This window comes from Lampetra planeri, chromosome 36 (assembly GCF_965212315.1).
Source record: "Lampetra planeri chromosome 36, kcLamPlan1.2.h2, whole genome shotgun sequence".
Lineage (NCBI taxonomy): Eukaryota > Metazoa > Chordata > Hyperoartia > Petromyzontiformes > Petromyzontidae > Lampetra > Lampetra planeri.
The window spans coordinates 213,578-226,883 of NC_136142.1; the positions used below are offsets into that span (position 1 = coordinate 213,578).

General features: G+C 47.1%; 1 protein-coding gene across 4 annotated transcripts in view; it reads right to left on the reverse strand.

Annotated features, from left to right (window-relative positions):
• The window catches only part of KAZN (kazrin, periplakin interacting protein), an 81,706-nt gene that overhangs the window by 14,351 nt on the left and 54,049 nt on the right, over positions 1 to 13,306 (reverse strand). For all 4 annotated transcript variants that reach the window (XM_078611286.1, XM_078611285.1, XM_078611287.1 and 1 more), the window contains exons 8-11: positions 4,331 to 4,451; positions 3,000 to 3,154; positions 1,588 to 1,698; positions 280 to 398 (exon numbers count right to left, since the gene is read on the reverse strand). In XM_078611286.1, coding sequence (XP_078467412.1) covers positions 280 to 398; positions 1,588 to 1,698; positions 3,000 to 3,154; positions 4,331 to 4,451 — 506 coding nt within the window. The remainder of the gene's footprint in view (positions 1 to 279; positions 399 to 1,587; positions 1,699 to 2,999; positions 3,155 to 4,330; positions 4,452 to 13,306) is intronic.

Sequence of the window (13,306 nt, forward strand, 5' to 3'; positions counted from 1 at the left end):
CACCGCCTTCTGGCAAAGCACAATTTCAGCAGCAGTGGTTAAAGCAATCTAATTTTTACATTCAGCGTCTTAGCAGCAGTCCAGCCTGCTTGACCCGATGCAAAAATCTGGCAGTTCATCAGCATTGGTTCAAGCAAGCCTGACTCTGCAGATGAGAGACTGAATGTCGAAACCAGTCCATGATTATTTCTTATTATAAATTACGAACAGCTTGGGCACACTGGCAGCTGTAATGAGTATAAGAGACAAAGGGAGCTCAATCAGACTGTGATTCCACACCTGCTATCCTGCTCCGCCTGCCGATAGTCTTCGATGGCGAGACGCAACTTGCGCTTGTGCAGAGGATTAGCGACCCCCAGTGCCTTCTCCAGCTCCTCATCGGACAGCCCCAGCAGAACCTGCCGGCAGTGAGAGACAAGTGATGGCCAGTGACAAGCGGTGGCAGGAAGTAGCCAATAAAATACACGCAGCTCGTGGAGACACAGCCTGGGTGGCTGGGGAGCTGTGGGTGCACGCAAGTCGGAGTCAATTTGTAGGCCCATGTCTCCACATAAAACTACACGTTTGCTCGCTTGCATGTGAATGTGTCTGGGCGTACACACATACACGTGCTTGTTATTACGCTTGTTGAACTAGGAAATCCTCACCGAGTCTCAAGACTACTTTCAGGAGGGTCCTGCTAAGTTTTCAGGTTCGCGATTGCTGTGTTTCCCAATGAAGCAATTTGTAATTTGCGGTGTAATTTAAAAAATGTGGACCATGATGCCAGCACCCATGGCCTAATGTTTTTTTAATGACGTCATGGGACCTTTAACGTCCACTGTGAAGCAGGCGATGCGCAATATTAGAATGTAAATAGGCAGCACCACAGTATAACCAGGGTGGCCTGCCGAATTCAAGCCGTGAATCTCTGCAACAAGTGGCACGCACGCCGCCGCCGGGCTACGTCGTGCGTATCCATGTGCGCATGAGCATTAAAAAAATTGGAATATGCCCACACGCGTAATTACTCGTGTCTCCCGACACGTACTTAAACATGCACATATTACTGTGTTTGACGAGGTCAGAAATCGATGCCACCTCACTCGTGCAGAGCGCACGTGTGCCCACGTTTGCTTTATACAGGGGCAGGTTAGTGAATGTTTTACTGCTTGCCACCTTCTCCTCCCCTACAGTATCTGACGTGCATCTCTTTGTGCGTCCTCAATGAAAATCAGAAGTGGGTTGCAGAATATATTGCAAGTGAAAGACAATGTGATGTGTTGAGTAATAATCACAATCCTTGAAAAACATGATCCCCGATGTCCAATTCATGGTCTGTTACTCCTCTAATTGTAAATGCACGCCTGATCTAATCTAATTCACTGCAGGCGATATTTATGTGGGGCGATTTAGATTTTTATTGGAAATCGAGCAGCATATTAAAAGTTCAGTGGCAGTTTGTGTCTAAAGCTCCTCTGCCAATCGTCCTTCCCATTCGTCGCCTGCGTATCACCTGAATGACTGTAAGGCGGGCCACGGGGTGCCAGGGTGATTATGGATCGCTACGCTGCAAGCGCGTGCCGGTGCGGTTCTTGCCGTGTCTACCTTGCCGCTCTTTATGTTCTCCCGGCAGTGTTTTCCGTACATAGGCATGGACATGTTGAGCTCCAGCCATGCCAGGATGGTGTCCGACTTCCAGCGAGACATGGCTGTCACCTGTGGGACCACACACCAATGTTGACATCCTAAGCCAGATGATGCTGTAGAGCCAAGGTCAATTGCAATCAGCACTTCACTGGCCCACCACTCCACTGTCAAACAGTCAAAGGGATTTCATGCTCAAATAAGCATTGAGGTGTTCATCTCCCGTTTACAGTCCTGAGCCAGTGCCGGAAATTCCTCATTCTTATGCCTATCTAGGAGGCCTGGCTTGGGCCGATGGATCACAATACCTGGAGAAACATTCAAGATGGTCCGATTTACGGCTATTCGATGACTATGGTGGTGGCAAATCTATCGATAGGACAACCACTGTTGACTTGCACACAATTTGGAACCTATTTTTATCGATCCTGGAAAGGGCTGAGTTAACCTCTAACCAGGATGTGAACTCGCAACCTGATGATTGCGAGCCACTCGCTCTATCGCTGAGCCACCGGGCCACCAGGCCTCTCATCCAACAGCATTACTGCACGTACAGCCATGGGTTGTTCAAATGCACGTCGCCCAGCAGCCAGACACCTTTAACATTCATTCTGTGAACTTGAAAATTTCATATTGCATGAGGTTCATTATGGTTTGTCCTTACGTCCAATATTTTTTCCAGATATTGCCACTAGATGGTAGCAGGAAGCACGTGTGAGTGTGGCCCATAAATAAACCCGACATTCGCATCGCAGATTATAGTTTTATTTTTAGCCAAAGGGGCCCCCTGATGGCAGCTGTCCTTATGTGGCACGAGGTGACGGAAGAGTGGCCTCCGAGTGGGCATTAGTCCGCCAAGAGGGCGCGATGATTGGGCTGTGCATCATCCCAAGCGAATCACTTTCTGCTAATTTTTCTCATTTGGTGATGAGGACCATGGTGCCGGTTGTAGGTTGTGCCGAGCTGCCTGAAGTGGCACACCGCTCTGTGCCGTGGGAGTTCTACCTTGCCAAATGTGCTGGGTCTTTTATGTTTGAACACAGTTGCTAAGCACAGAGGCCTAACATGTCAAGCTGCTGGCAAACAACTCTCAAAGTTGTAACAGGTAAGTGCAAAAACTTTCTTTAATTGATTAAGGTTATTATAAGAGCTTGGAAAATAAGACAATGAGAGGAAATCTGTGATGAACTGTGTCTAGAATTTGACGCAAAATTATAAAAAGAAAAATTCTTGTTGCTGAAAAACGAATCTGTAGAATCAACATGGAATGGTGTCATGGAATGAGATTATGGAGTGAGATAATCGGATGAGGTTATTGAAAACAATCATGGTGGGGGGTGGGGGGGAGTTTACTGTGGATACAATATCCATACCCGGGCAGCCTCGGCCAGCTGCAGCTTAGTCACGGGATCTCCAGCGGATGCCGCCCCCAGCGCTCCGGGGAGTGTCCCGGTGCACGGGGGGAGAACGGCCTCGGGGTACGCCACAGGAAGCAGCCCGTGAGCTGGACTCGACTGCGGGGTCAACACTGTGCGGACAGCCACCATGCAGCAGTCAGAGCAACATCGATCGCTACTCCATCATAGCTCAGTCACGTCTAGCTCTTGTTGGGATACAAAGGGATTCCCTACTCAAGTGAACATCGAGTCGGTGCTCATCTCCTATTTACAGCCCTGAGCCAGTGGTTAAAAGTTCCACATTCCTATGGCGGGGATGAGGCTATCCAGAGGACAACCTCTGTCATCTTCCTCACAAAATCGCACATTGTATTGATGCTGGAGGGAGTTATGAGCTGAGCCAACCCTCAAACAGGATATGAAACCGCAACCTTCCGTCTGTGAGCCGCTAACTCTCCCACTGAGCCACCTGGCCGAGTCCGTATATGAACAGTGCCTATCTGCACATGTATCGCCTTATTTTATTGTTAAAAGATTTAGATCTTGCACACTGAACCGAGTAGGACTCCGCAAGCGATGGCTGTTCTACCTCCCCGTGGGGACTCGATGGAGTGTGACTGCCCACGAGGACCCAGCGAAGGTCCCTTCCTATAAACGTCTGGCAATTCGCCCGCATTGGTTCCAGCGAGGCTGACCCTGCTGATTAGACACCGAAAGTCAAAACCAGTCCAGATTGCTGAAAGTATGCACTCCCAGAAGGCCGTGTGGCTGATGGGATGTCAAAAAACCTTTATTTTTCATGCGGAGAGACAGACGTGGACAAGGCACTTAGTCTGCTTCTTTTATTGTCACTTCGGTATCTGCCACTGCGACTGCCCACCACTGAACGAGGCTGGGTGTGATCTGCCACTGCGACTCTCCACCGCTGAACGAGGCTGGGTGTGATCTGCCACTGCCCACCACTGAACGAGGCTGGGTGTGATCTGCTACTGCGACTGCCCACCACTGAACGAGGCTGGGTGTGATCTGCCACTGCGACTGCCCACCACTGAACGAGGCTGGGTGTGATCTGCCACTGCGACTGCCCACCACTGAACGAGGCTGGGTGTGATCTGCCACTGCGACTCTCCACCACTGAACGAGGCTGGGTGTGATCTGCCACTGCGACTCTCCACCACTGAACGAGGCTGGGTGTGATCTGCCACTGCGATTGTCCACCGCTGAACGAGGCTGGGTGTGATCTGCCACTGCGACTCTCCACCACTGAACAAGGCTGGGTGTGTGCGGGCACCGGGTGGCGCCGCTACCTTCGTGGTGATAGGGCTCCGACTTGCGGCTGCGTCCTTTGCCCAGAATCATGGAGAATGTGCTCAGACGTTTCTTCTCCTTATCTCGGCCTGGACCCAGTCCATTGAGCTCCTCCAGAGACTACAGTGAACAACAACACGTGGTTCCAGCCACGGCCACCAGAACAATTACAGCGTTTACTCAACGATGGTTTTTTTAATTAAAATATTGAGACAAAACATCTAATTTGCATATTTTCAGAGTGTTAATTCACACACATGTAGCAAATACGGATCAACACGTATACAAAACGCATTAAATATCTGGACGGTAGCATTGTTATCCGTGGCCGGGAATCAAACTCGCCAGGTTCATAGTGCACCGCACTCCCATTTAGTCGTATACAAAAACATAATAACATGGATCAAAAGGAGTTTAAACTCAAGTGTCTGTACCACAGAGGTGTTCTCAATTCGTGACTCTGGTAGAATTGGTGATGATGGCCGTGGTGCCGATGGTGATAAGCATGATGGTGGTGATATTGTATTGCGGGGATTGTGATGACAGTGATGATGGTGGTAATGGTAATTTATGGTATTTTCACGTAAGGGGCCATCCATTTAGTATGTACGCAAAAATCTGTCAAAACTTGACCCCTCCCCCCCATCCCTGTACGCACGCGGACTTTTTACCCCCCCCTCCCCGAATCCTATAAAACGGCCGATATTTAATCCACGCAAAAACGATCAAGGATTAATAACATTAACGTGTTTAAGCAAACAGATAGTCCACCGCCGGCTGCATTAAATAATTAAGTTGCGTGCCTTGGCCACTTATTTAGCTGCAGTCAGGGGTACGGTGGCACACAAGTGACACCTCTCCCACAGGCCTACTTCTCCCGGTAGTACTTGTTGTCTGACAGCTGAAGAAGCTGAACTGTGCCGCATTTGAAGGCCAATGTCGACAAATAATTAATTATCGAGGCTTCACCCCCCCCCCACCGTTTCCTATGCGTACTTACACATTTCAGTAGACCCCCCATAAGCAAGCGTACGCATTTGTGTTAACCCCTCCCTCGCCCCTCCATGCGCACGTACTAAACGAATGGCTCCTAACTTGGTCATTCAAGTTGAGGCTGCAAAGTATTCACACAGAGCGCCTGGGCAATGGAGACGATGAGCCTTGCGACAATCAACAATGTCGGTTTCACCGATTGCCTTCAAGATCAGGACCTCACAGTGTTCATTGCTGGACTACACATCGACAGCTAGCCCACATTCATTGTGATGATTATACACCAACGACTGCCCATTTTCTCCTTCCCCTCTGCTGCCCCCCGTGATCTCAACTCTCCCTCCCCAGGCCCCTGCGCCAACTCCCTGCCCCTGTTCAAGGCAAGACTCAAAGCCTTCCTCTTCTCCTCTGCCGAGGACTGACTTGTCTCTCCTCTCAACAATATGTAATAATACAACACATACACACCGTGTATACATAAACACCGTGTAAGTATTCCCCCCATGATGAACATGTCCCACTGTTGTGCACGCCACCTTGACATTAAGTTGCATGTAGACGTAGATATATGAATCCACATTAAGATGGTATTGTGTTCACTGTAATGGGCTTCACATGGACAGCTCGCCGGTATTCACACACAGGCTCACTGCCATGTCACCTGCAGGGCTCCCAAGTCAATGCAGTAATATTCACGTGGGATTTTTCAGCAGCCAGCATCAGTCAATGCTGCATGAAGCCCTCCCCACGACTTTGCCATCACGCGTGGTTCCACAATTCCACAATCAATCTCCCTCCTGCGGAAGCTGATCTCATCGCTCCATGCCCGCGGTGGTCTCACTCCATTCACAAAATACTTTTAGTGTGGAGGAAGAGATGTGGAAAGAGGCGTATTGTCTTCATTTATTTTGTGCCTCATGTCAGTAAGCTGAAGCATTTCAACAGAAGCACCTCCGATTAACAGGGTCAGCTACGTATGGTGAGAAAAGTTCAACATGCATACGCAAAAATAAGCTTGGGAAAGCTGGGTGTAGGGAAAAAGCTTTTCCACCGATCACATTGCACTCACTCATGTGGGTCACGTGATAGCATGGACAGCACATCCGTCTGAAAGTCATCCCGACCATGGCATCCCAATGAATTGGGGTTTTACGGCCGACATCCGAACGGCCAACCAGGGCTGAGGCTGAGACCCAGGAGGGTGCTGCTACATTCTCACAGCCGAAGGCGGTGATTTGTGAGGTGTTTCCTCATCAAGTAGATTTCTGCAGTGTAATTTAACATTTTAGTAAATTTGGACCATGACACCAGCCCACAATGACCTCCTCTTCTTCGAATGACACAACGGGACCTTTGACATCCACTGCGAGGTAGACGGCACGAGGCATTTAATCCTAAACCCACCCACGGCATTAATCATGCATCACACCCCAAACTCGAAGTAAACACACAAGCACAGAACTCTTAATTTGATGTTTAATGTTATCAAGAAGGGACCGCACAACTTTTTTATATGGATGTGCAGCCTTTGTAGAAATAGTTTTGCAATGGTAATAAATGTGATAATTATCCCCAATGGAAAGCACCGGTGTTTACGTAGATCACAGTTCACACCAGATGATTGCATTATGCAGTGTTAAGAAACGTGTGAGGTTTATTCTACAAGTACAGAAGTTCAAAGGCTGTGAACCTTTCTCCAGTATTTGGTTGAATATTAATTGGGCCTCGTGACACGAAATTGGTCCTTGGAACTTGGAAGTCTAACATTTTTTTTACTTTTGCACAGCACTCCGTTTGTTTTGATCCCAGCTTAGCAGTCCTCTCGTACATCTACTCGGGAGCAAATTGGATGCAAGTACCAATATATAACTATCATCATTAGTGACATTTTGGAGAATATAATTAACGAAATATATTTTTAAAATAATATATCGTTCTATATACACTCCAAAAGGACATTCACAATTATTTTGTGTCATACATAGTTTAGTGTCAAACTAACATCCACGTCTAAAAGAGAGGGTCCTTGTCTCTAAGCATCTGGCAGTTCACCAGTATTGGTTCAAATATGCACAACTGCTAATAAAACACTAAATGTAAAATCCGATCCAGTTTATTTTTTTGAACCGATACTGCTAAAATGATGCACCCACAGAAGCCTATGCTGCTGATGGGACGTGTAAATTATTGTTGACCTCTTTTTTGTAGGGGACCAGATATTGGATGCATATTGGGTGCCTGATTCATTGTTGAGTTTTTGGGTCAGATGTGTGTTTTAAACCCTCCTTCACCGGACACAGCCATTTATAAAAGTTGGTTGCAAAAGCCTACACTGTTAAATATAATGTGCTTATTAATTTAGTTAAACTGGAATAAATGGAAAACCCCTTCAGACCATAATAACCAAATATTGTGGTCGTGTGCATTCGACACAGATGGTACGTCTTGTGCTTAGAAATGTAATGTGCTCATTAAAAGTGAGCATTATTAACACTCTTGGGAGCACAGTTTCATCAGCGGAATTGTATAAACCCAGGAGAACATGCTAAGTAGTGACCATATTAGTAACCTAGAGCAATGGTAACCTCAACCAGAAACAGCTTCACCAATTTCGCTCCCACAGAAGAAGTGCATTGAGTCTCATCAAACGAGTACGCTTATATATCAGCTCATCCGCACCAATAAAATACCAGTGGTCAAGGAAGTTGTCAGCACGAAAAACAAAATATTAGACGGTTGCTTTGCAATTACCGTCAGGTGATGGACTTATACAAACTAAACGTGGCTCAGGAACTTGAAAGAGCAGCTGAAAACATTCAGGCCTTCAAAGAGGAGTGAGCAATTGGCAGAGATGTAGACCACACCTTGTAACATATGTCCACATACATCCACTGATTGACTCCATAGCTGCTGAAGCCAATATATTTACAACAAAAAATCCTACCCTGTGCAGAAAGTCAACCATTGGTTCAATGTTCCAGTCAAAAAGATGTGCAATGAGACACCGGGAGCCATGTGAACGGGAAGAGGTGTCCAAAAGGTCAGGTCCCACACGAAGGTGAACTTTGAAGGCCCTGCCGTAGAGGGATGTCCAGAAGGCCCAAGGAAAGAGGCGTGTCCAGCAGAGCGATGGGCAGGGGGCACCAGAAGTGACCAGCCGACACAAAGTCCAGCGATGAGGTCAGCTGCAGGCCCAGGCCACAGTTGTCTCTCCTGGCAGTGTCACCGGTGAAGGATTCCTCCTCAACCATCGCTGCTGCTGCTGCTTCCGCCCCTGAGCCTTCATCTCCCCTGGCTCCAATTCCGTGCTTGCTGCTACAATTCACCAACATAGAATAAGATAGGGCCTGTTGTTGGTTTGAGGACTCTGATGTGTTACGTACTGATGCCTTGAAAGCAGTTGGTGCCGTCAAGCATCAGTAAGGTAAATTGTAAAATACAGCGGTGATAAAATACAACTGTCAAATAAATCACGACAGTTTACTATTCAACACAAACTACAAGACAACAAAGAATGATTTTTCTTTCTAAAGTTTCAAAACATTTTTAAGCTACACACTTTTAAAATGCAAAATGCTAGCATAATACTAAACACAAAGCAGTATCCAATAAGGAAATAACCTTTGCATGATAAATTGGTTGTCCAGGTAGTTGTTTGGATAATCACACTCCAGGTCACTCTTGCAAATGAGACTAGCCTTTTTAACACGTAAGCATTCGTGACCAATATCATCCAAAAACTTGTACTATGAGACCAGCCTTGTCTCTTCAGTTTTCACCTGGTTAAACAAACAATACTTGAAAAGGTGATGTGTTGCATTCAAGCAAAACTGTTTGGATGTGAACTCTGAAAGAACCTTAGATTTTACACGTACTGTATTTGTTTAGGTTGCAACTCATCCTTTCCAATGTATTACACTGTACACGTCCATGTGTACAGTATACAACCTTCTATCAATACACTACTGGATGAGGGGCTTTCCACGCTGGTCAGTGCAGGTTGAAGGTGGGGAATATGCAGAGATGTGGGAGCAAAGAATGATCGTGCAATAGATGCTGCTACACTGCCATCTGCCGCCCACAACGTGCACGCACGTGGCAACGCGAGACGTGCCGAGGAGGGGCAGATACGTCACGAGGCGTAATGTCTGAAGATTTATTTTGTCACTTATATCATGCACAACGACGCTCATGATTATGTTGTGCTGTTTATTCTATCGCTTAGCAACGAATCGGGACTCGTATGTAAGAGGACCCCTTGCCTCTAAACATCTGGCAGTTCACCAGCATTGGTTCAACTTTGTTTGTATTGAAACAATGCTGGTGACGTTATGCACTTGCAAAACACCGTGTGTGTCTGCTTGAACCAACGCTGAGGAACTGGCAGAAGAGTATAGGCAAGGACCCTTTCATGGGACAAGCAGAGCTCACACCCTGAAAGCGAAGTCACATCTCTTTTAAATGCCGAGGTAGGCAGTCAGGGCCAACAAGGTCTTCTCTGCTTGGCCTCGAGATTGTCAGAATCAGAAAATTATATTTGTATAATTTATATATATTTTCATTAATGCAAAATGTATTTTACAAAATTCGTTCCCATCAGTCTATTAACATCATTTTATTGCTACTCTCTCCCTCAGTTGCGCTGCTTCCAGTGCAGCTCATATAAATTAGAGCTTTTATTATCCAATCAGATTTTCCACCTGTGCTGTCTCCGCCTCTCCGGGTGAAAAATCTTCCCTGAGGCCTTCAGAATGTCGAGTGAATCCCCTTTGCTGTTGAAGCAAATGGGGACGATGTTGTTGATTGTCACATTCTTTAACCAATCAGATTTCGAGTTTGCCATGTTCGGTGTATTCTTCGACACGCGGGAGCCTTCTAGCTGGCCTAGCCTGCCTACGTTAGCCTTGTTCGCGTGGCGTGATCGGAGGGCCAGTTAGCTAACTGAACTATTTGTGATGCAGCTTCCTGTCATACTGCGTAATAGTGGTATATCGTTGATGGTTTCAGTCACGATGTATTCATGTCTCTGCAAATAGTGTATTGTAACTCTCATAGGTGTTGAGCCTCGTGTTAAATCACTTTATTCCACTCGATCAAGGTTACTGTCACTGTGAATATGGGGTGGTTACGTCCAATGACAACAGTCTATAGCCCAAGTGACATGGTGAGGTTATTCGAAGGCGGTTTAATTGCGGGAGGAGAGCACTGAAGGCCGAGGTGTAACATACACGGCCCGCCACTGTTTAAACGTTCCCAGAGCTGGGCTCACCAACGCTGCATCCTTAAACTGCATCTTGAGTTAATGCTTCCCTTTTTCTGGCAAGACTCGTGTCAATGGCTCGCATAAAAAACTCCGTTTTAGTTCAGCATCAAAATCCACGACGATCACCACACTCGGCAACCACCGACAAGTTGCGGTGAGACAAGGCGATCAGCGATGCATCTGTTCTAGATCAGGTGGGTGCCATACAAAGCAGCCACCCAAGCTGCCTGGCATCCTTTGACGCTTATCAGACAAGTGATGAGCCATTCTCCACCCAAAGTTGGGTGATTGCGCTTTGTAATCTCACACTGCTACTTCTAAATGGCCTTAAATTTACGTGGAAATTTCCATAAATGTAACTTATGGGCCATCTTTTGAACCCTTTCCACTTAGAGTTGAAAGCATTAATATATTTGCCCTGTTAATCTGTCTGTAATGGTGGAGTAATGGTAACTGTAGTAAAGAGGATCCAATAAAATTGAAACTTTTAAGTTGGGGTGTATTGTTAGGCACTTCATCTAGAGAATAGCTGCCAAATGGATCAAACCGTTGCCCAAGACTTGGCAACGAGAAAGCAGAGCTCGAGGGATTTCTATTTCCTGGCAAACGCTAAGCCATCATCACGCGTCGCATTGTAAGAAGATGTCACATGGCATGTACTCGCCTCCTCCCCCAATATGTGATGTCATCTCATAGCATCAGGCACCATTCGACATATTGCTGTGCGGTGTGGAACACAAGATCGTTATTGCTACTTAAATACTATTGAAAACCATCACGTGCTGGAAAGTTTTACACAATCCATGCCTATGTATTATTTTTCTACCTTGTATTGTTTTATATATAGAACTAGATTATTTTATGGGTTCCACATAAGCGTGTGTATACGAACACACAGAAGTATCAGAGTGCTAGAAATTAGGTTTCAGTACCTTGGGAAAAGTTTTTTTTGTCCATCATTATCGGTGTCCACGGCATCTTCTTTAAATCTCACAGTTGCAGCATCTGCAGGGTCACGGGAACGTGTGCAGAGTCTTTGTGGGAGGGTGACTTTTGCCAATCGGCAGTTCTCTAAAGGTAGAGCTTCACAGTCGAACTGCATCCAGTGAATGCAATTCCATTTGCTTGCCAGAGGCAAACGGCAGTGGCATTTAGGTGGGCAGGTGCAGTTCCTGCTGCAAACAAAAGGTGAACGTGACGTTCGGCAAGAATTGGGGAGAAATCCTCAACACTATCGGCAAGGAAGAAAGTCCATGGAATAGCGGATGAGCCAACAACACCTGAAGCTCCCCCCGATCCTCCTGACTGACATAATGGAAACCAGAAAGATCAGAAATCCTGGCCATTGGCTCGAATGGCGGTCTTGTTAGAGCACGAACCGCAGATCCACAGAGTGACGGATACCAGAGTGACGGACACCGGACACTGGCGAGGATGTGCAGAGGTGAACGTCCAGCGGTATAACCTTGCATTGCAGCTGTTCAAATACCCCGGAGTTGAGAGTCCACTCTCCCGGGTCAAGTCGTCCTCGGCTTAGTGCGTCCAATACGACGTTCTCCATCACAGCCTGCGGAAACGTCTGTCATGATACGGCCCAGTACAGTAGTTCTTCTGCCTCCATCAGTGCAGTAGTGGAACCATGGGGACCCCTGGCAGATAATGTGTTGCTGCACCGGGTCAGGAAGGATTTCCGATAGGTCTGCTCATTAAAGTGCCGCATGGCGAGGTAAATGGCTCAGAGCTGTAGAAAGTTGATCTTCCCCTTCGTGCGAGGCGGCCATTTGCCCCGCACCGGAATTCTGTGCAAGTGGGCGTCCCAGCCCCACGCACTGGCGTTGGTTTCCAACATCAAGTCCGGGGCTGCATCCCCCAGGGAAAGAGCCCCCTGCACGTTTGAAGGGCTCGTTTACCATGGCAAGCTGTCGGTAGCCTGACTGCCAATCGTCACCCTCTGATCGAGGCTGCTGTGTTCGGGATCCCAGCGCGCGACTACAATGACGCGTGTGTTGCCATGGCGACCGAGTGTTCGATCGCTACAAGACGGCGATTCCCGCCAGTGAGCATCACCGGCGGGAATCGCCATCTAACCCCGGGCACGCTCCCATGATGCACTGCGATCGCTACCTGGGACCCCCGCTGTGACGGTATAACCTGAGACTCGACTCAAAGACTCAGTGAGTAGAACGCAGCCCCACAAGTTGGTGAAGCGGTGCCTCCACTCTCATCTTTCAAGAGGGAGCAGCTTGTTGCAACCAAGGAGACATGTCTCGAAGTCGTGTGTGAAACCCAGACAAGTAAAGCATTGGTCGAGGGTGTCCCTTATCATGAGCTCTGCGTTGCATTTACAACACTTCAAACAGCGTTTCGCCAACATCAGAGTATTTATTTATTTATTTCTAAAATGGCTGCAGACATAAACAACTAATTAGAGCAGCCGAGAGAAAGCAATTTTACTTTAACAGTATACAAAAGGGGGACAAAGGAGAAAGTATATACAGATTTTGCTTCATATATGCTCCCGGCTCTATTCTGTCATAATATCCTACCCAATTTGTCCTCTGTAATCTATATATTGTTTTATATTGGGCATGGCTTCATTAAGCCCCAAGGCTCCCACTCCTCATGAGTGCAAAAATTCAGTGATGCACTATGGGTAAAGAGATATGGGACAGGAAGTGGGGAGATCGGGCGCTAAGTATTCATGCCAAAGCCTTCTCTG